Source organism: Notamacropus eugenii, chromosome 5, assembly GCF_028372415.1.
Source record: "Notamacropus eugenii isolate mMacEug1 chromosome 5, mMacEug1.pri_v2, whole genome shotgun sequence".
Classification (NCBI taxonomy): domain Eukaryota; kingdom Metazoa; phylum Chordata; class Mammalia; order Diprotodontia; family Macropodidae; genus Notamacropus; species Notamacropus eugenii.
In genome coordinates, this window is record NC_092876.1 from 87,427,068 (window position 1) to 87,450,929 (window position 23,862).

Consider the following 23,862-nt stretch of genomic DNA (forward strand, 5'->3'; position numbering starts at 1 on the left):
CTCTCTGTCTCTCTGTATCTCTGTCTCTCTGTCTTTCTCTCTGTCTCTGTCTGTCTCTGTCTCTGTCTGTCTGTCTGTCTCTCTGTCTCTCTCTCTCTCTCTCTCTCTCTCTCTCTCTCTCTTTCTCTCTCTCTCTTCTCTTCTCTTTTGGCCACTTTCCCTCTTTATTTGCTTTCTCCCTTCCTCTTTTTATCTCTGTTTCATGTTTGTCTCTTTCTTCCTGAGTTCTTTCTTTTCCCCTTCCTTTCAAGCACATAGCCCAGCTTTACTCCACTAGTGACTGAAAAGCATGAGGGCACTATCCTTTAGATTCCATGCATTCATAACATCATGAACGTGGCATTCAATACTGATGAATGTCGCCAGGCAACCAAATTGCATCATGATTTTCTACAAGACTTCCCTACTGATAGTATCAACAGCTTTGGCCAAGCTGACAAATATTCTGTGCAGATCTCTGTTGTGCACCTGGAATTTATAATACAAAGGATGAACAAGAACATTTTGCTTGGTAATCTCATCTCTCATGGATTCAACTGTCTTTCCTATGTTTATGATTCCCAGATTTCCTTATCTAATCCTTATATCTATCCTGAATTCTAGTCTAATATATTCAGTGACTTTTGGGCATTTTGAATGGGGTATCTTGTAAGCATGTTTAACTTAACTTATCCTGAACTGAACTCGTTATCTCCCACACAACAATAACTTTTCATCTTTATTTTCCCATCACATTTATTCCCATTCATATTTATTTTCCCATCATACTTGTGGGTACCATCATTGTCTCAGTCACTTAAGTCTGGAACAAGGTGTAATCTTCTAGTATGCCTTCTCTCACCTCCGATATTATATTTGTTGTCAAGGCTGAGGAGTCTACTTTCATAACCTTTTCTTGTCTAACATTGCCACCATATTAGAATAGACCTTCATCACATCACACCTGGAAAAATTGCTATAGCCTGCTTGTTGGTCTCCCTTTTTCAAATTTCTCCTCATTTCAATCCATCTTACATTCAGTGGTCGGAATGATCTTCCTAATGCCCATGTCTTAGGTCAGCAAACTCTACTGGCTCTCCCACGTTGGATACAAAGTCATCTACTTGACTTTAAAGTCTTTCATATCCTTTCCCTTTCCTGTTTTACCAGCTTCCTTACACAATTACACTAATTTTACCTTTCAATGATGATGTACTCCCATTTCTCCCATTCATTGTATTTCTTCTATGCAACATGACTAAGGTGAAAATGTATTTAATAGGAATGTATGTGTAGAACCTATATAAAACTGTATGCCATCTCAGGGAGGGAGTGGGGAGGTAGGGGGGAAGGGGAGTAAGCAGGGGGAAAATCTAAGATTTATGGAAGTGATTGTGGAACACCGAAAACAAATAAAATTAAAATTAAAAAAAAAAAGTGCTATCCAACTGCAGCATAATGCATTTTTCCCAGGTTCTAATTCTTCAGGTCTGGTCTTTAGTATGAGCAACTGACAATAATCAAAGTTTGTATATTTATCTGGCAAAATATGTTACCACAATTACCCCAACTGGGCTCTGGTCCTGGAGTCTTGGGAATGTGGGTTGAACATTCAGCTTTTAAGAGCTTGCCTCAAGGAGTAGGTGGCTTACTCTACTGAGTCCATATTGGTACAAGCACCACTTTATCCTTTCTGTTCCTGAAAAGCTTAATGTGTGGTATGTACCCATACTAACCTGCCCATTCTTACACAAGTGGCCTCCATTTATCCACATAAAATAACAAAAAATGAAATTTTAGGTTCAGGAGTTATTCTCCTTATCCTTCCTAAGACTGGGCAGTTTAATTCTCTGAACACTTCATGGGTGGCTGGCCACCAGGAGAGTCCACCTGGATGCAGGGTGGGACAAAGGCCTGATGTTAAAGTATGTTACTTATCTCTCTTTATCTCTCTATTTCTCTTTCTTTAATCTTTCTGTCTTTCTATCTCTCTCTTCTTCTTCTTCTTTTTCTTCTTCTTCTTCTTCTTCTTCTTCTTCTTCATATCTCTTTCACATGCACACATATACACACACACACAGAAACACACACATGCATAACCACATAAGTTTAAAAGGGTCCTTCCAAAGTATCCATACTGACTTTCTTTTTTGTTCTTCTTTTGTTAAAAGAAATTTTTCTTTGGAACTTTGCCCTGATTAAAGAGGCAAACTCAGCAAACTAAAATGTTTTTATTTGACACACCAAGGCAGAAAAGTGTTGGGAGTTCAAGCCTCAATTTGAGTTTTGCTTGGCTTTTTATAGGCAAAAGTAAGCATCTGACGGAGGCATCTAGATAACTCAGTGGATAGAGAACTGGACTTGGAGTCAGGAAGACTTACCTGAGTTCAAATCCATCCTCAGACACTTCCTAGCCTGAGATCCTGGGCAAGTCACTTAATCTCTTTGCCTAAATCCACTGGAGAAGGAAAATTCTAACTACTTTACTGTTTGTGTGTTACTAAATCCCATGGATAGTTCACCTGGTCATGAACTATATTGGGCTCAACAACAACAAGCATCTTCCGTACAATGACACAAGAATTTTGATTGGATCACATAATCATGAAGTGATGGGATGAGTGCCACTCAATTCCTTCCTAAGTATTTTGATTAACACATGTTTCAAATGAGGAGATGGACTTCGTGACCATGCCCTACCATCTTAGGAAGCTTCAAGTTTTTTTAAAACAAAGTCCCTCAGACTGACTCAGCACAATAGCTGACTTCCCATAGCTAGATTTTTTTTTAATATGGTATTCTTATCCCAGTAGTTGGACTCTTTGATTGGATGAAACTATGACACTAAGGTAGATTCTTTTTAAACACAGTGTTCTTTATGTGTTCCACTGATCTCCTTTTCTGCATTTTAAGAGAACCAGTATTTTGTTGATTAATTTGCCACATTATTAATAGAGATTGGCCACTTCCGTTTTCCAGTTTCTCCTATTATTTACTCTGAGATTTTGTTTTTCTCTACATTTTAAAGTAACCTTTTGGTTCAATGTGAAGGCAGAGAATTTATAAATAGATTTTTATACTCACATTTCTGCATAATCACAGGTCATCAATGAAGAATTACCATTTCACCAAATACATATTTGTATATTGGTCATTATTTCTGTAAAAAGTGTTTTCAAGTTTATTCATATAATTCAAGTGCTTAATTTTTGTAACTGAACTTCCTGACATTTTATATAATCTCTGATTATTTTGATTGAATTCTTATGCTATATGACCAAATTCTTTGGTCAATTTTTTTCATAATATAGAAATTCAGATTATTTTTCAGGGTTTATTTTGTATCATGTTGCTTAACAGAATTTTTTTTTCCAGAATATATTATTTCAATGCATAAATCTGCAAATAAATAATTATAAAAATTTTTAAATTATAACATTTGTTTCATATCTTTGTTTATGTTTATCTTCATAATTTCTTTTTCTTAAAATCTTACCTTTATAGCTACTATTTTAGGAACTATGTTAAATAATATCAGACAAAGGAACATCTTTGATTTAACCAATTTTTATTAGCAAAAAAGAACAAAGAAAAGTTCCTGAAATTTCTCTACTAAAGATAATGATTTTTTTCTTTTAATGAATAATATTTGTCACATTAAGGAATGGTACATTTATTACTATGCTTTAAAAGTCTTAGCATAAGGGTTTTTTTTAATGTTATGAAGTCTTTTTCTTGTATATAAATATATACATGTTTATCTATCTGTCTGTCTACCTATCTATCCATCCATCCATCTCTATTTCTGTCTATCTCTTTCTTGATTTGTTCCTGTCTGTTGTTACTTTCAATCCATGTTAATTATAGGGACAGAAAAGAGAGAAAGATACAGGGCTCCATGTTTCTCCTTCGTTAATTCCTTATTTAAATATTGTGTTCACAGTTCAGTGACTTCCCAAAGCCTTGATTTCTATATATATTCTTTTGTTCCTTGTCTATAGGGTTTGTTGCCTGTACCATGAGCCACTATCTCCATGGAAATCTACCTACCACTTCCAGCTGTTAATGGCCCTTTTGCGTCAGAGGCAAGCCTTGAGCATAGCTCAAACTGACCTCCAGAACAGCCATCTCCCAACTACTCTCTGCTTTCTCTATTTTAGAGCTTTAACAAATATGCCTTATGATAGAATTTTTAAAAACCTTTTTTGTTTCTTGATAGCCTAATTCCCGTATGGTCAATGTGTTCTAACGTATTAAAAAGGTTCTATTTTTTTTAAACTTGTATTGGTGTTACCAAGAAATAGCCACTCAATGTAGGCTCAGAGAGGCGGTAGCAGGGAGTCCTGCGAGAGCAGGAGCAGGAGTGGGGCTGGGGGTGCGCGGAGAGGCTGCGGGAGCCGGGGCCAGGTGGGGGCCATGATGTCCCCCCCCCGCCCAGGAGGCGGTGGTGGCGGCCGGGACCCCACCTGAGCGGGCGCGGGGCCAGAGGCGGGGCCTGCTGAGGGACAACCGCACACCGGTGCCCTGGGTGCCCTTCCAGGAGAGCTACGGTTTGAGCCCGGGCCGCGAACTGGGTAGAGGCAAATTTGCAGTGGTAAAGAAATGTGTCAAGAAAGATTCTGGAAAAGAATTTGCAGCAAAATTCATGAGAAAAAGAAGAAAAGGCCAAGAATGCCGGATGGAGATAATTCATGAGATTGCAGTCCTTGAACTGACCCAGGACACCCATCAGGTCATTAATTTACATGAAGTCTATGAAACCTCATCAGAAATGATCTTAGTGCTGGAATATGCTGCTGGAGGTGAGATTTTTTGACCACTGTGTAGCTGAGAGAGAAGAAGCCTTGAAAGAGAAAGATGGTCAGACTCATGAGCAGATTTTAGGAGTCTCCTTTTTACACTCCCACAACGTGGTTCATCTTGAGCTGAAGCCCCAGAATATCCTCCTGATAAGTGAATGCCCATTGGATGATATCAAGATCGTTGATTCTGGTCTCTCAAGAATGGTGGAGAGCAATGAGGAGCTCAGAGAAATTACGGGAGCACCAGAATATGTGTGCCCAGAAGGGACATGTGGAGCATGGGAGTCTTGGCTTACCTCATGCTTACGTGAATATCTTCCCTCCTAGGAGACGATACACGAGAAACGTTCTTGAATATCTCCCAGATGAATATCAGTTATTGTGAGTTGGAGTTTGATGCCGTGTCCGCATTCACCGTAGACTTCATCAGAGCGCTTTTGGTTAAGAAGTCTGAGGATCGGGCCACAACCGAGGAATGTCTGAGACATCCCTGGTTAGCCCAAGGCAGAACCCCAGAGCCTCCTTTGCGGGTGGAGATTTTAATGGAAGAGCCCAGTGGCCCCCAGAATGAGGAATTTTCTGTGCCTGAACCCCCTGAACCACCAGCTGAGGAGGAGAACCCAGAAACGGAGGAGTTGATTGTGATGGCTTCCTATACGCTGGGACCATGCCGCCAGTTCGAGAAGGAGCAGAGGGAGACCAAGGGCATTTCCAAGCACTTCAAATTTGAGAAGCCGACCCTGCTTCAGGAAATGCATGGGGAGTTCATCTACTGAGCAGAGTCTGAGCTTTCGGGCTTGGCCTTGCTGAGGCTTCTTTCAAAAACACCTGTGTTACTTATAGACCTGGACCCAGGTGTCTGGTGTCCCCAGGAGGGGTTCTCCTAGGCTCAGACTGTAGTCGAGTGAAGACTGGGTGGTAGTGCCAAACTCAGTTTTTACTGAATTGGCGATTGAATCGAGCTTAGCAAACAAAGGTGGTCACAAAAATGGTCACTAATTTTATACGGAGGGGGCTGGTGTTTGCACTTTTGTTTTTAATACACTTGGTCCTGCTCTCTTTCTCACAAAGACTCTTTATAGGGAAGTGTTACTTTTCTAGAGAAACGTCAAGTGCCAATTACCCCTGGAGAAGTACGTGCACGTGAGGCTTTGCTTTTGGCTTGAGGGAGTCCATTTCAGTTTAGACTTTTTTAGGATCTTAATTTAAAGGCAGAAGATCTTACATTGAAGAGTTAGGGCGGCAGCTAGTCTGGTCTAAAAGCTTGGGGTTTTTCTTGGGGGGCGCGGCATTGGGACTTCTCCTAGTTTGTTTTCCTCCAGTCAGACTCTTTCCTGGGATCCTTCTGAATGTGCATCGTCAATAAGAAACCTGCTTAGGTCTTTCCCCCTCGACTGCTGCCAGGTTGAGTGCTGGTTCCACTTTGTGGGTTTAGACAGGATTGATGCTGTCAGTCTCATGAGGTGAATCTGATCCTGCCCCTCCGTTCCATCATGTTTCTGTCCTTACTTCCCCTCACCCCAGACAAACCAAACCAAATCCTTTGCCTAAAGCTGCCAGTAGAGGTTTAGGAGATATCCCTTGGCACAGGGGTCAGTGTGATCATTATGGGGTGGTGGTCAGTGAGAAGACCCTGTTGTTTTCTGAGAAAGGTGAAAAAGAGAAGGTGTGGCTTCCCCAGGTATCTCAGACCCTGCCATTTCTGGACAGAAGCTAAGAACATCCCAATGATTCTGGAACCCTGATTTGCTTTGTCTCTAGAGCCTTTCCCACTGCATGTGGTGGTGTTGGGGAGGTGGCTTACTCTGTAAGGACTTTGTGTTTTTCAGATGATCCCAGTTATTTAAATTGATTACAGACGAACGTATATTTGTTAAGATCTGGTTGTCAGTTTCCACCGTGCATTAGAAATGCTAGAGAAGAAGGACCTTCTGGGAGAATCCCCTGCTTTCAGCTGTTTTTGGAGCCTCTAGAGACTCTGCGACCCTGAAAGTTAGGACCATTCTCACTGTGTACAACCTCAGTATTTATGGAATCTTCCCAGTGTTTTCTTTCCAGTTTAATTTATTTTTAAAATTTGTTCATTTGTCAGTTAGGCTTCTTAGAATTTGTTTCCAGTGTAATTTGACTGAATTGACCAGTGTCAACAGCTGGTTTGACAGATTCTCTCACTGTTGACTGAGTGAGTTGGTTGTCTTGGGTTCGATCAAAACGCAACTTCCTTGGTTGTAACCTGTGACCCAGTAAATCCCACAGAAGGAAGAAAGTGGGAGCTGGGGACACCTCAAGTAGGAAAGCCCCCAGTGGGAGAGCCAGGTGTTTGTTAGCAACAAGCTTCTCACCAACAGAGGCACCTGTTGAGTCCAGGTCTTTAAAATATCTCCATTACAAACTCACTCTTTAATAATGCTTCTATGCAAATCATGAATTTCTCAGATGTTTGAAGTGACCATACCTCAGTAGTATCAGATACACAGCAGGGCTTCAGATCTTCCCATTCCATGTCTGTTTCTGTTATTAAATAAACATTGATTGCATTTAGTGAATTTGCTACAAGACCAACTTTCTTTTAAATTGACTACAAAATAACTGCATTGCCATTTGAAATGTTCTCTATTTGGCTAATATTTTGTGCCTTAAAGTCTGGGTTTTTAGGCATTCATAATTTGTATGAAGTTATTAAAGTTTACTGGTTTGTAAGTTAAAAAAAAAAAAAGAAATAGCCACTGTATGGAATTTCAAGGGGTGAGAGGGATGGGTTCAGCTGCACAGAAGGCTTCAAAATACCAGAAACACCTTGAATAATGTCTCCAATCTATATTCAAAGTGCACTGGACTTATTGGAGTCCTTTCCATATGAAAGCCTCATGATATAACTCTTACGCAGAATGTTTTCTCAATTTTATATGTGAGAAAATTGAGATTAAGAAGGTTCAAGTCACCCACCTATTCATTGCTCACAGCTACGAACTTCCAGAATGCATGATCGAATCCAGGACACTGACCAGGGCTCTTTTCACCACATTACGTTTGCTATTTCTCGTGGAAATGGACTAGTTTTCTCAGAAAGGAGAGTACAATCTCTATTATTGAGTGTTTTTAATAGCCTTTTAAAGCCTATGAAACATGAAAATTTGTCCTGACAACAGAAAATCTCTTTTCCAAGGAAGGAAATCTAAGATCATTCCAAAAGTTCTCAGTAATTCTGAAGCAAGGAAGAATGCAACATCAGAGGCAGAAGTGCAGACACTTGTAAGTGAATGAATGGGAATGCATTTGCTGCCCCCAAGACCCTACCTCCATTGCTCAGAGGCAAAGCCAAGATGTGGACATTGGCTCAGAGGCTTTCACACTTGGACTTTAAATGTTCTTTGACTCTCCCTGGGACTTTGGTCCCACCTGAATCTTACATCTGCAACAGCTCAGAAAAGTTTCTCTCCCAGCTGAGTCAGTGACTGGAGCCTCTCAGTACCTGTTAGTCAGTCTGAGGGGAATGCTCTTGAACTGACAGTAATTCCTTATGATGATTTCCACCTGAGACAAAAGTTAACTTTATCTGAGACAACCCTGACTACCCTGTCAGACTGTCTTGTCTCTGACAGGTGACATGGTAATTACAGCTGGGGGAAGGGAAGATCAGAAAACCTGGCACACCTACAAATAGCTCCCTGCTCTTCTGTCTCTTTATATACATTCAAGCTAGTTCATGAGTAGCACATATATGGATGGAAACACACATATCCTGTTTCCTTGTTGTCTTACTGGGTGTTACAGATCTGTCCTCTATTAGCAACTAAGACCAGCATGGTAAGTGCATTTTTATATACAAACCTCAGGTGCAGGGCTATGAAAGGGCTATGAATTCCCTCAGATCATCAACCTAATTGAAGACTCCTTTTAGTTGAGAAAGAAGTAAGTGTGGAGTGAAAAGAGATCTGAATTTTGTTCCTGATATCTCAGGGACACATGACTCTTCTTCCTCTTTTTATTGGCATTAATGGAAATTTTATTCTTTCTCTGAGTGTACCCCCTACCATTTTAAAATCTCTGTCTCTCTTCTATCTCTACCCTGGGCTCACTGAGTCTTCTGTCTCTTTGATGTGCTAGTATGCTTTTTATTTCCTCTCTTCTTTCTGAACGGGGGACTGTGCCACTATGAATAAGAAAAACCATAAACATTTGTGTACATAGAATTCTTTCCATCATTCTTTGCTCCCTTTGGGTATATAGGCCTTAGAGTATTATTGCTAGGTCAACGTGTATGCAGAATTGAGTGAATCTCTAGGGTCAGGTCTAAGCTGATCTTTAGGTTGGTTGCACAGATTTCCAGCTCCAAGAACAGTGTATTCTTGTGCGCCTTTTCTACAGCTCCTCCTATATTTGTCATTCTTCTTTTTCTGATCTTTACACATCTAATGAGTATGATGTGGAATTTCAAATGCCTTAAATTTTACTATTCAAAATATTAGTTATTTTAATGATATCAATAATAGTTTATCTATGTCTAGCACTTAAAGTTTTTGCAAAACACTTTCCTTTTGCTACCTCAGTTGATTCCCATAGAAGAGGAATGGGGTAGATTGTCCTCTTATCTCCATTATCATGTGAAGAAACAGAGAGAATTTAAGTGTCTTGCTAAGGTTCACAAAGTGAAGAAGTATCTGAAGCAGGATTCAGATGAAATCTCAGTGACTCCAAGTCTGGTACTTTATCCACTGCATGTTCTTATTAGAATTCAATCTACTGATAAAGACTAGATAAAATCCTACTTATAGTCAGATTTATAGAAAGTCAAAGGTAAAACTCAGCCATTTACCCTGACTCCCACAGGAATGGTGGATAATTTCTTTAAGATTCCAAAGCCCCTTAAAGTAAATCATGGGCATATCATAGGGAGAAAGGATTAGGGAGGGATTTTTAGTTTGTGGGGTAGATTATGTAATAGGAGAGCAAGGAGGCAGGTAGAACAAAAGAAGAGTCAGGCCATTTAGGAAATAAGAGATACAAACAGATAAAATAAAGATGAGTGGTAGAATTTATTAAGGAAAAAATCAGGGATAGTGATCATGACCTTAGACAAAGTTAAATCTAAAATAAATTTAATGAAAGGAGAAAAGTATTGAAACTACACTATATATGTCAGCCATATAATCCATGCTGTTTTAGATTATTTTAAATAACTAGATTGTATAACGAAGAAATGTTGCTGTGATATAGGAAACAATGAATTGGTAGACTTAGAAAAAGTCTAAGACCTATGAAGGACAACGTTATCGACCCGCAGAAAAACAGAGGACCAACAAGTATAGTTTATTCTTACATAAATGCATCTGAATGTACATGTCTGTATGTAAATATGATTATCAATATCTAGGTATATCTTTGTGTATGTAAGTGTATATATGTATGCATATGTATTAATGTATTTATGCATATATATGTATCTATGCATAGAGGTTTCTGTGTATATTTATATGTGTGTGTTTGGATGTGTGGTTGTGTGTGTATCTTCTACTTTATTGTAGCATTCTTGGAAGAGGAGAGGAAGGGAGAAAACTGCACAGCAGAAAACCAAAGAAAACTTATAAGGAAGCAAGGAAATGATGGACAGCTAAGAGCACAATGACTAGTATTTATTATATAGGCTTTCTTGGAAAGGAAATTTTTTGTTGTGTATTTTGATTCCTCTCTAACATTCTGCTACATACATGGCAATGCTTTCATTTTTTTTTCTCTTATTCCACATTTAAGTTTTAGTATTTAAGTTAAAATAAATTAATAAAAGGAAAAAATGTAAAAAAATAAAAATAGGTAATGTAACATATGCCATAAAAAAATGAAGAAACAATATCTTTGCACTACTCACGATGTCATGTTCCAAATAAAATTTTATTCTCTTTTTACCCACAATAATACAATGCATCTTATTTTTTCTTTCCTGCTTTTGTTTGCAAATTAGGGTAAAAATAAAACAGTGCAAAGATTCTGAGGAGTTGAACACTTCCTACTTATTGCTCAAGTCACTATGTTTCTAGCTATGGCTCGCTCAAGATAGACTCAAGATGTCAATCTCCAGCTTAGACCATAGCTACAACTTGGTTATTTCACCTTCAATTACCTTTTGTCTTTTTCCTATTGTGAATCATTTTGAGCCCTCATCACATGTAAGATTCCTAAAACCTGTATTGGCCAATTACAAGAAAGATACTTTTGTTATACTCTGACCTTTACCTATGTGTTGGCATTCAAAATAGGGTCTTCCACTGTTTTTGTTTTAGCATAATCAGGTGGCTCTTATTGAATCTTGCCCTTATCTATCAAAAGTCTTTACAAGGAGTAAAGTACAGAAACAAGAGTTTCTTTAACTAGAAATAGTATATATATTTGTATTGTTAATTATTTTAATGTGGTTAAAGATCTTTCCCATCCATTAGTGGGCCTGCCCAATAAGGGGAGTTTGATTAAGGAAGATTTGTGGGAAAAGTCAAGTCTTTTGTTAATGAGGCACTGGTTCTCAGGGTTGGGATGCCCTCTGGCTATAAAAAAGGTATGAATACTCAGGGTAACATTTTACTTTGGGGCTTAGATTTTGACAGGAAAGTTTGAGTGCCATATGAGGACTCTGGGAAGCAACTAAGGAGCCCCACAGCTTTGAGAATCCAGATGTTGTGCTTCCTACTCTGGTAATGATGGTCAGACAGCTGTACCTGTCTGTTGAATTATGATCAGGCAGAGGAAGTCATGTTTCTTGATTACTTTGAAACTTAATGAATGGAAATGCTTGTTTGGACAGAAGAGAACTCTGGGAAGCCACTAAGGAGCCCCCAGCTTTGAGAACCCAGATATCATGTTTCTCTCTCTGGTAACTATGGTCAGACAACTGGAGTCTGATTGTTGAATTCAGGCAGAGGAAGCCATGTCTGTTTATCTTGTGATTTCTCTATTTTCTTTGAAAATCGGGGTGCTGACCCCCCGGAACTCACTGAATGATATACGTACTTGGCTAAAGGAATGATACATGTGCTTGATTAAAATGATTGTTAACCACTCCAAAGTTGCCTTTCCTTTTACGAATGCAGATCTAAGAATTTGTGATAGCAGTCCCCCACACATTGTGCGGGTGCATATTAGGGTGCTTATTGGAGTGCTTACTGATACAACCTACCATAATGCCTTGTGTGCCTGGGCATAACTAACATGCTTTGCTTTGCTTCTGATTGAACCTCCTTCCCTACCTTCTTTCCTCTTTTTTATTTCTTTTTTCTTCTCTTGTTTCTTCCATCCTTAATTTCTTTTTTCTTTCCTCTCTTTTTCTTTCTTTCTTCCTTCCTTGTGATGGCTCTTCTTTTTTCCTTCCTTATTTCTTACATCATTCTTTCTTGTTTTTTTTTTCTTTTCTTCCTAGCTTTTTAAAATTTTTCCTTCATTCACTCCTTCCTTAAGACCCTTCTTTTTTCTATCCTTCCCTTCTTTCTTTCTTTCCTCCCTAACAATTTTTCCATTCCTTCCTTCATTCTTTCTTTATTACTTTCTTTGTAAGTTCTTTCTTTTCTCTTCTTTCATCTTTTAGTATCTTCTTCCATTGAGTCTTTCTTTCGTTTTCTTCCTTCCTAGCTGTCTTCTTTTTACTTTCTTTTTTTCTCTCTTCCATTCTTTTTTTCTTTTTGTCATTCTTTATGGTCTGCTTACCACATAAGATTTTGGTTGAAACTCAGAAAAATGTACACAAACTTTTGTGAAAATTTTCCACTCATCATTAGTACATGGACAAAATTAAAACCAAGAGAACTGAAAGAAAACCTCTTGATGTGAGACAACTCAGCAGCTGCCCCATCCATATTGCAACCTTGAGTGAAGAAACCTTGTTGAAGGCTATTTTACCAAAGTTGGAGCTGGAAACATATATTTTAGGAGCAGCCACTGCTATGAGAAGTGCTGTTTGTGTGAGTTTCACAATCAAGTTTAATCCAGTCAGCAAGCTTGTATGCCTCCTCAAAGGAAGGAATGGCAGATTAATGACAATGAAATTTTCATTTCCAGGTAAGTGCCAAGTGTGCATGCTTCCATCTTGAGAAACTGTGAAAATGTCAAAGAAAAGTTTTATGTAGGAAGTCTTTGGGTAGGATGGAGTCAGAAATGGTAACAACAGTGGTCACTTACTGCTGAAGACTTATAGGTCTCATGAGCTTTTCATCAACAAAATAGTCGTCTATTTACCTTTCTATTTACAGAAGGTCATGAATGTAGACATATGTGGCCCAGAATTCTGGAATGATCATAGACATTTTCTCCAAGCTAAACAATTTCATTCAACAATAGCAGCAGTCCCAAGGTAAGATGACTATCATGAACCTCAGTATCAATGGATGTGAATAATTCTCCATGAGTAGTTTTTTGTTTACCTGGAAGGAAAGCTGAATCAACACAGAGTCAACAATGCTGGAGCAAAAAAGTTTTCAGAGATTTAACATATAGCACCACATTTGTTCATCTGGACAAGAATATTCACAAACATCTGGACTGGTTCAATAAAAATGATGTGGAGATTAAGAAACTACTAAACCAAGAAAGAAAACTTGATGAGGTTTACCAGTAGGATAGCTTTTCCATATCTAAGATGGAAGGGTTTAACTCCATCTAAAGTAAATTGCAAATGAAGCTTAGAATGATGCAGGATTCTTGGTTCAGTAAAAAGGCTGATGAAATTCAATTTTATACTAATAGTAACAATCCAAAATGCTTTTATCGTGCCCTGAAAGGTATTTAAGGGACAAATAATTTTGGTGCATCTCACCTACTCAGAGCTGACATAGGCACCTACAAGAGGTACCTTGTTCTGTAATAAGATCATAATCCTGGAGAGATGGGCTGAACATTTTCAACAAAATATCACCAACCAATAATAAAGACATGAACCATATATGCCAGGGTGAAGTCAGTCCCTCTAACTGAAGTCCCAACTGTGTAAGAGGTATTGAATACAATTAATCTCCTCTCAAGTGGTGAAGTACATGGTGTTGACTTCATTCCAGCAGAGTTCTACAAGGCATGAAGTCCACTATACAGAAGCTGACTGGAATGTTCTAGTTTAGAGGAGGTTATCCCCCAGGAGTTCAAGGATGCCTTCATTTTTCATCTCTACAAAGAAAAAGGTAGCAGGTTATCTGGTGACAATCACAGGGGGCTCTTTCTTTAATCACTGCTGGCAAGATTCTTACTCAAGTCTTCCTTAATTAGCTGATTCTTTATCTACAAGATGGTCATCTACCTGAGAGCCAGTGTGACTTCCAAAAGAACCTAGGAATAACTGACATGATATTTGTTGCCTGATAACTCTAGGAGAAATGCGAGGAACAGAACATAGGTCTGAACAGAATATTTGTCAACCTCACCAAAGCTTTTCATAATATCAGTAGTAAGAAAGGTCATGGTAAAATGTGCTTGCCTGGAGACATTGAGCAGTATTGTATGTCACTTTAATTATATTATGCATGCATGGGTTCTGGATAAAAAATAATGCTCTCATGCTTTTCAGACACCAGTGGAGTAGAGCAGGAGTCTGTGCTTGCTCTCATGCTTTTCAGAACAATGTTTTGTGCAATGTTATCAGACAGTTTCCAAAAGGAAGAACATGGCATAAAGTCGTCTACTGCACTAATGGTAAAGACAAAATCTCAGACAAAAATGGAGCCAGTGTTGGTGCAAGACTTTTTTTTCTGCAAAAGACTGTGCACTCATTGCAGCCTCTTAGAATCAGATGCAACAGAGTATGTGTTGATTCCCTGCAAGGTGTTTTAATTTTGTCCCAGCAATTAACACCAAGAAAACAGAGGCTCGATACAAGAGAACACTGCACTATCCATTCATGCAACCTTTGATTACAGCAAATTGAGAAATTTTGAATGCTGTGCATGAGTCCACTTACCTTGGCAGTACACTTCCCGGGGGTATACACATAAGTGATGAAGCTGACAAACCTGTTTCCAGACCTACTTCACCATTTGGAAAACTCCAAAAGAAAATGTGGTAAAGAAGGATTATTAATCTGCCTACCAACTTGAAGAGTCATTTTATTGACTACATTTTTGTATGTCAGTGAAAGTTGGACAATCTACTAGTGCCATGCCAAAAAAATTTTACTACTTCCATTTGGATTGTCTTAATAGGAGACTGGAGATTACCTGGCATGATAAGGTATTGGACACTGAAGTATCTTTTATTTTCATTTCTTAAATTCTTAATTTTTTGCTTTTTCATTTATTTTCAGTGTTCTACAATCACTACCATATAACTTAGATTTTTTTTCCCTCACTGCTCCTCCCTCCCCAAGATGGCGTATAATTTTATATAGATTCTATACATACATTCCTATTAAACACATTTTCACCATAGTCATGTTGCATAGAAGAATTTAAATTAATGGGAGAAATCATATAACAAACCAAAATGTAATACAAAAGAAAATGTTCTACTACATTCTGTGATTGAATTTCATAGTTCTTTCTCTGGATGTGGAAGGCATTTTGCCTTAAAACACCAAGGGGAATTTTTTAAGTCCTTGCATTTCAGTGAAGTTCTAAGTCTACCAGAAAAAATCCTCTCAAACTGTGGTTGTTGCTGTGTACAAAGTTCTCCTGGTTCTGCTCCTTTTGTTCAGCATCAGATCATATAAGTCTTTTCAGGCCTCTCTGAAGTCTTCCTGTTCATCATTTCTTATTGCACAATAGCATTCCATCACAGTCATGTACCATAATTTATTCAACCATTCCCCAATTGATGGGCATCCCCTTGATTTCCAGTTTTTGGCCACCATAAAGAGTGCTGCTATAAATCCTTTTGTACATGTGGGACTCTTTCCCATTTTTATGATCTCTTGGGGATACAGTCCTAGAAGCTATATTGCTGGGTCAAAGGGTATGCACATTTTTGTAGCTCTTTGGGCATAGTTGCAAATTGCTCTCCAGAATGGTTGGATCAGCTCACAACTCCACGAACAACGAATTAGTGTTCCAACTCTCTCACATCCTCTCTAACATTTATCATCTTCCTGTTTTGTCATGTTACCCAATCTGATAGGTTTGATATGGTACCTCAGAGTTGTTTTGATTTGCATCTGTCTAATCAATGGTGATTTAGAGCATTTTTTCAAATGACTGTAGATAGCTTTAATTTCTTCCTCTGGAAAGTACCTATTCATATCCTTTGACCATTTATCAGTTGGGGACACTGAGCTGAGCTACGAAGCATTCAAACTGTGCTTTGGACAGCACAACTCTGATGGGCTGGCCACTTAGTCCTAATGCCAAATGTACATTTATCTAAGAGACTCTTTGAAGGAGAACTCAACCAAGCCAAGTACTCATGGAGAGGCCATAATAAGCAATATAAGGACAGCCTCGGGGTCTCTCTAGAGAATTTTAGTATTGGTAATCTAACCTGGCAGATGCTTGCATATGACTGCCAGGATCTATGAGCAAAGCAGAACCTCTGTAACTCCCCCAAAATGTGAGATACACAAATCTAGAGACTTTAGCATTCCAAATATTCTCATGAACTATTTGTGTATGACCTGTGGTAGAGCCTTCTGACCTAATATTGACCTGATCAGCCACAGTCAGATTCATTATACATTGACTCCAACATCATGAGGTCATTTCATCTTCCTAAAATGCAAAGGATGGACAGAACATTTTGCTTAGTAATTTCATCTCCCATGGAATCAACTGTCATTTGTATCTTAATGATTCCCAGATCTCCTTATCCACTTCTTACATCTATCCTGATCTCTAGTGCAATATATACCCTGATTTTTCAACATTTTGAACTGAATATCTTGCAGGCATCTTAAATGCAACATATCCCAAATTGAACTAATTATTTCCCACACAACAATAGCTTCTCATTTTTATTTTCCTATTTTTCTTGTAGGTATCCAGATCTTCTCAGTCATCCAGGAATGGAGCAAGTTGTCATCCTCCAGTCCCCTTTGTCTCACTTCTGATACTCTATTTGTTGTCAAGGCTGTTGAGTCTACCTTTGTGACATCTCTTTCATTCACTCTTTTTTCTTGTTTAATAATGCCTCCACTTTGGAAAACTCTTTCATCACCTAATGCCTGGAGAATTGCAATGACCTGCTGGTTGGTCTACCTGCTTCAGATCTCTCCTCACTTCAGTCTATCTTTCATTCATCTTTTAGATTTATGATATATCTGATTAAATAGCATAAGAAATTGAGATAAATAGACCATTTATTAAGTTTACTATTTACTATCCACTGTTGCAAGTTCTGCACATACAATTGAAAAGAGTCAAGGACTCTTTTCATGTCCCCATGAGTCATGTCCCCAAGGACTTTAGAGATGAATGGAAGATAGTTAAACAAAACTGTAAGTTGGATAGTGGGGGAATATGTTTAGTGAAAGGGAGGATTGGGCAATTTTCAAACTGAGTTAATTTGGGCTAAAGTGGCCATGTGGAGATCTCCTCATGAAATGATCTTCCAGGTTGGGAGCTTTAATCTCCATAATTAAGTGAAAGAGTTTCTTTCACAGTTTCAAAATTGTGAAAGTAATAAAATTATATTGCAAACATGAAATAATTTTTAAAATATATTACTTAAAAGATTAGGCATTAAAGAGAAGACTATGAGAGATGGAGTTTAATACTGAGTGAAGGAACTTTAATTTTATAAAATTTTATAAAATCATGATAGAGGAATCTCCACATTGGGAAAGCTATTTGCAAAACCTAGAGAGGAAGTTTGGAGATGTAATTTAGTGACTTCTAGGGTGAAATTCCAAATTACTTTTCAGAATGGCTGGACCAATACACAACTTCACCAACATGAATCTACCTCTTTCCCTATAACTCCTTCAAGAAATGATATTATCCCTTTATATAATCTTTACCAATATGCTTATTTTACATTCCTCTGATTACTAGTAATTTGAACATGGGAGTTAGGCCATATGGACATTTGGATTTCTTCCTTTTGAAAAATGCCTGTTTTCATACCAAATTGAGTATGTTATTCCCTCCTTTAGCCAAATGTGAAGAAATTAAGCTTCACTTTTTCCCCTCTCACCTCCTCCTTTTTCTCCTCCATTAAATAAGCTTTTTTATGCCTCTTTTATGAGTGATAATTTGCCATATTGTATTTCTCTCTTTCTCTTCCCAATATATTCCTCCCTCACCCCTTAATTTTATTTTTTAGATCTCCTATATGAGTGTGTGTGGGTATGTGTGTATAATGCCTCCAACTACCTAAATACTGAAAAAAGTCTCAAGAGTTACAACTATTATCATTCCATATAGGAATGTAAACGGTTCAACTTTAACAAGTCCTTTATGATTTCTCTTTCCTGTTTACCTTTCATGTTTCTCTTGATTCTTGTGTTTGAAAGTCAAATTTTCTTTTCAGCTCTGGTGTTTTCATCAAGAATGCTTGAAATTCTTCTATATCATTGCATGACCATTTTTTCCCCTGAAGTATTGTACTCAGTTTTGCTGGGTAGGTGATTCTTGGTTTTAATACTACTTCTTTTGACTTTTGGAATATCATTTTCCAAGCCCTTTGATCGCTTAAAGTACAAGCTGCTATATTTTGTGTTATTCTGATTGTATTTCCACAATACTTGAATTGTTTCTTTCTAGCTGCTTGCAATATTTTCTCCTTGACCTTGGAACTCTGAAATTTGGCCACAATATTCTTAGGAGTTTCTCTTTTTGGGTCTCTTTCGGGAGGTGATGACTGGATTATTTCAATGTTTATTTTACCCTCTGGTTCTAGAATATCTGGGCAGTTTTTCCTGATAATTTCATGAAAGAAGATGTCTAGGCTCTCTTTTTGATCATGGCTTTCAGCTAGTCCCATAATTTTTAAATTGTCTCTCTTGCATCTGTTTTCCAGGTGAATTGTTTTTCCAATGAGGTACTTCACATTATATTCTATTTTTTCATTCTTTTGGTTTTGTTTTATAATTTCTTGGTTTCTCATAAAGTCATTATCTTTCATCTGCTCTGTTCTAATTTTTAAAGAATTATTTTCTTCAGTGAGTTTTTGAACCCCTTTATCCATTTGGCTAATTCTGCTTTTGAAAGCATTCTTCTCCTCATTGGCTTTTTTGCCTCTTTTACCATTTGAGTTAGTCTATTTTTTAATGTGTCGATTTCTTCAGCATTTTTTTGGGTCTCCTTTAGCAAGTTGTTGGCTTGCTTTTCATGGTTTTCTTGCATTGCTCTCATTTCTGTTTCCAATTTTTCCTCCACCTCTGTTGCTTGATTTTCAAAATCTTTTTTGAGCTCTTCCATGCCCTGAAACCATTGCATATTTATTTTGGAGATTTTGCCTTGACTTTTCAGTCTTCCTCTGAAGACCTAAATTGTTCCTCCTCATCCAAAAGGATGGAAGAAAATAACTGCTCACCAAGAAAGTAACTTTCTATTGTCTTATTCTTTTTTCCCTTTTGGGGGCATTTTCCCAGTCAGTTACCTAACTTTTGAGTTCTTTGTCAGAGCTGAGCCCAGGGCTGAGATTCAGATCAGCAGCTCAATTCCCCCAGGGGCTCCAGGCTGAGTGCTCCAAAAATTGAAGCTGCAGCTTCAGTGGCTGCTGCTGTTGTCCAGAACATGCTCCTCTCTCCTAGGTGACTGAGCTCTCCCATTGATCTTTGAAGATTTCTGTGGCATTTTTGGGTTCAGCAATCTGGGAACTGCTGCTGCTGGTGACTTCCTGAAGTCTGTTCAGGTTCCTGTCCCTGCCACATCTGGCTGCACTCCACACTTCCTGGGCTGCCCTGCCAAAATATTTATTTAGAGCCACCTTATATTATCTTAGAAACTAAATATCATTTCTCTTGGATATCAACCACCCCTAGTGTGTGCTTTCTTCCTAATTTACAATTTAATCATAATGAATACATGCTTATTAAAGCCACCCCTTGCATGGCACATTCTGCATTGCAAGACTAATTTCACTCAAAAGGTATATTCTAGCTAGTCCACACTCAAGTGGATATATCAAACTTCAAAAAATATTCTTTTATTCCTTCTTTAGATAAAACCATCCATTTATATTAATTTAGCAATTTTTATAAATAATTAATGAATTCATTGCCTAATCAATTGGGGTCCTGAAAGTACACCTAAGATGTATTTTGACTGATGCCTTCAGATCTTTGAACACAAGTTTTCAAGCTCTGCAAAAAATATATTTACTCAGTATGCTCTGTGCTCTCCTTTATTTTGGTGCCCATTCCAAAATACTCATCTTAAGATCATCAAAGGCCCAGGTCTTTATCCCCAAGACAACCCATTTAACTCTTCTTTTCTTGTGCGATTGTACTCCCCAGTCTCCATCCATTTGAATTGGCTGTGAAAGATTTACAACTTGTGAGATGAGCTTTGAGGGAAATTCAGAGCTTCTTTAGCTCCTACCCTGTTTAGAATTGCGTACACTGTCTATGTGAGATTATTCTGTACTCAGGAGGCCTTGAATATGACTGTCTTTTTTCCCTTTCTTCCTTTGATTCATAGAACTATGTGATAATTTGCTGAACTGGGAGGGTATTTAAAGCAATTTACTTCAACCCACTCATTATTTTCTTTCTTTTCCTTTTTTTCAATAATATGTTATTTTTTCCATTACATGTAAATATATGTTTTTTTTTCCATTACATGTAAATATAGTTTTCAACATTCATTCATTCATTCATTCATTCATTCATTCATTCATTCATTCATGTTGATACCCAAACAAGAGAGTCAAAACAGAGAAAAGGAACTAGAGAACAAAATCCCTAATGAACATTGGCACAAAAAAAGTAATACAAATTAACATGTAGGCTACAATACTGTATGAGTTTATGTAATATGATGAGGTTATGTTTGTACCAGGAGTATTGGTTCCAAATAATGGCAATTATAAACATAAATACAGATGTTAAAAAGGCATCTGAGAAAACAAATTAAAAATATATTATAGATTTAATACATGCATATTTAAATATGAAAATAAAATAAAATTTTGCAAATTTTAAAAGCAGTGAAAAAATAGACTTTACTTCAGCATACTTAATAGTAATTACCCAAATCCAAGAATAAACATTGTATATTATAGATAGAAGTTAGAGATCTTTTCAATAAGGTCAAGGGTAAAGCATGATGACTACAACCACCTCTATTATTTAACAGACTGCTAAAAAAAAGCCAGTCATAATTATAAAGTGAAATATGATTTAAAAATTAATTAATTAAATGAGAAACAAATATAATTTCAATGCTGTACATTGAAAGAATAAGCACAGGCAAAGAGGTTATTAAATATTATTGTCATTAATGATACTATTTCCTTCACTTGTCTAGAAGTAAAAAAAATATAAGCCACTTATAATTTGAATAAGTTGCAGGATACAAAATAAATTTACATAAATCATTAGCATTTGTGCATATTGTGAACTAAATCTTGGAAGTATTAAACAATAAATATTGAAGAGTTTACTACAACCTAAATTCTGGGGGCACAAATGCAAGCAAAAAGAATGGAAGCCAATGTTCTCAAGGTATTTATATTTTATTGGGAAAAACAACATATAAAAGGGAACTTATAAGATTGATTGGGAGAGCTACCAGTGTAAAACCACAGTGCTAATGTCTGGAGACTCTGAATCATAACTCAGGATGGGCTGGGGGGAAATGATAAACAACCTTTATCCATTGCTAAAAGTGAGGCCCTAAGAAGGAGACTGAGGGGTATCATGGAGTAGCAATGTTAAAGCAAGAGGAAGTCCAAAGTACTGAAGATATTTCTAGGTTGTTGGAACAGAATAATATTGGCAGAGTCAAAAATAGAGTCAGGAGGGGAATGAGGAAATAACTAGGAACAGACATTTCATTCAAGAAAACTTCCACAGGTCAAAATTCCAAAATATTTAAGAGTTCTTCTATGAATATTCATTCAAGACTAACAGGAATCTTTCAATGAAACACTTAGAAGAAATGAAAGCAGACCAAATAAATGAAGGAACATTAATTATTGTGGATAAGAAGATTGAATGTAATAAAAATTAGAATTATGCCTAGATTAGCTTACTCATCCTGTGCCATATCAATCATACTACCAAAGAGACTTTTTTTTTAATAAATCAGAAAAAAATAGTAAGGAAAATAATGTGAATAGGGAAAATGTCAACCATCTCAAAAGTAATAATTAAAAAACACACACAAATTGAGAAGTAACATCTATCAATGCCATATATCATCTATATTATGAAAAGTAATAGTGAAAATAACCAGTTTGCCATGAGAGGAGAGAAATAGATGAGAAGGTAAATAACTTTCTTCTTGTCTCCATCACCTATAGAAAAATATATAACAAAATGTAATATTACTGAACAAAGTGACTGTCACTATGCTCAGACGCATACATGAATCTTATTAGATATAAGATCATGAAACCTAATATGTGAGATAGTTAAAATTAATAATGTCACATCAGTAACTAATTATTCTCTCTATTACAGATGCTTTCTAGATACCGGTTCCTTCGAAGTACTAAGGTATGTGCTAGCATCTTGTAGGGATTATTTAATTTAACGCTTAAGTGTTTCAAAGAAGAATCATCTGGAAATGAAGGGCAAACAAAAGACATCAGTAAGTTTCTAATCAATACTATCCTCTCACTGGTCCATCAGGCATCACTTAAAGAGATACTCATTGCATTCTTTTAGATGGAATGAATGATTCATGGTGACATGTACACAGTGAGCAGTTTCTCCTTCATCTCAGAAAATGCCTTCTAACCCTTATATTTCTGAACAAGGAAGGATCTATTTGTTTTAACAGCTATTTACCTCCTATCAACCAAAAGAAAATGACTTCTGATGACATGGTATTGGGGCTCCTTTTTATATTTCAGACTGGATTTGGGGCCCTGGGGAATACCTTCCTCCTGGGTATCTACACCATCACCTTCTTCATTGGTCCCAGGCTGAGACCCATAGACTTGCTTTTCGCCCACTTGGCCTTTGCCAATGACTTGGTGCTTCTCTCCAAAGGGGTCCCTCAGACAATGGCTGCTTTTGGGTTCAACTATTTTCTGGATGATATAGGATGTAAACTTGTGTTTTACTTTCACCGAGTGGCCCGAGGCCTGTCTCTCAGCACCACTTGCCTCCTGAGTGGCTACCAAGCCATCACCCTAAGTTCTGGAAACTCCAAGTGGGCAGAAATCAAAGCCAGAATCCCAAAGTGCATTGTCCCATTTTGCTTCTTGTGCTGGACTTTTCATCTGCTGACATATCACATTATTCTTTTAAATGTAAAAGGCCTAACAAGAATGAAAAACAACAGTGAAGGAAATAATTTAATTTATTGTTCTGCTCCAATTGGTATTTCATTTAATGTTGCAAAACATATATTCATATTCTCCCTTCCTGATGTTTTATATGTAGGAATTATGGTGGGATCTAATGGGTATATGGTTTTTGTCTTGTACCAACACCACCAGAGACTGAAGTATATTTATGGCAATAGTCTTATACCAAGTAGCTCCCCTGAGACCAGAGCCACTCGGACCATACTGCTGTTGGTCAGCATGTTTGTATCTTTTTACTCCTTGAATTCTATTTTAACATTGTATATGCAGTTTGGGAAGCTGACTTCCTGGCTGGTTCACATCAATGTTCTCCTAGCTGCCTGCTTTCCAGCTTGTAGCCCCTTTGTTCTAATTGTCAATGACTCTCAAATCTGCAAGTACACTTGGCTCTGTGGGATAGAATAAAGCTTCTAGTCCAATAATATCCTGAAAAAATATAATTAGGTGATGCAGCAGATGGAGCACTGGACCTTGCAATCAAAAAGATTGGAGTTGAAATTCTCTCTCAGATACTTAGTTGCTATATGAAGCAAGGCAATTCACTTCACCTCAGTTTTTCTCATTTGTAAAACAGAGATGATAATAATAATACCTATCTTCCAGGATTTATGAAGAACACAGGAATAATTATAAAATGATCTGTGAACTTTAAAATGAACTATAAATAATAGGTATAATTTTTGTTGTAATTTTTGTTATTATTGTT

At 37.4% G+C, this 23,862-nt stretch overlaps 1 protein-coding gene and 1 pseudogene across 1 annotated transcript; both read left to right on the plus strand.

Annotated features, from left to right (window-relative positions):
- The first annotated feature begins 330 nt into the window (after positions 1–330).
- Positions 331–5,557, plus strand: LOC140507525 (serine/threonine-protein kinase 17A pseudogene; annotated as a pseudogene).
- A 17,095-nt stretch (positions 5,558–22,652) lies between these two features.
- LOC140508636 (vomeronasal type-1 receptor 1-like) lies at positions 22,653–23,561 on the plus strand. The gene has a single exon (XM_072616528.1). It carries the CDS (start codon positions 22,653–22,655, stop codon positions 23,559–23,561), a length of 909 nt encoding a protein of 302 aa, XP_072472629.1.
- Positions 23,562–23,862: the final 301 nt, after the last annotated feature.

Coding starts and splice junctions, on each gene's coding strand:
- LOC140508636 (XM_072616528.1), top strand. CDS start 22,653: ATGACTTCTGATGACATGGTATTGGGGCTCCTTTTTATATTTCAGACT.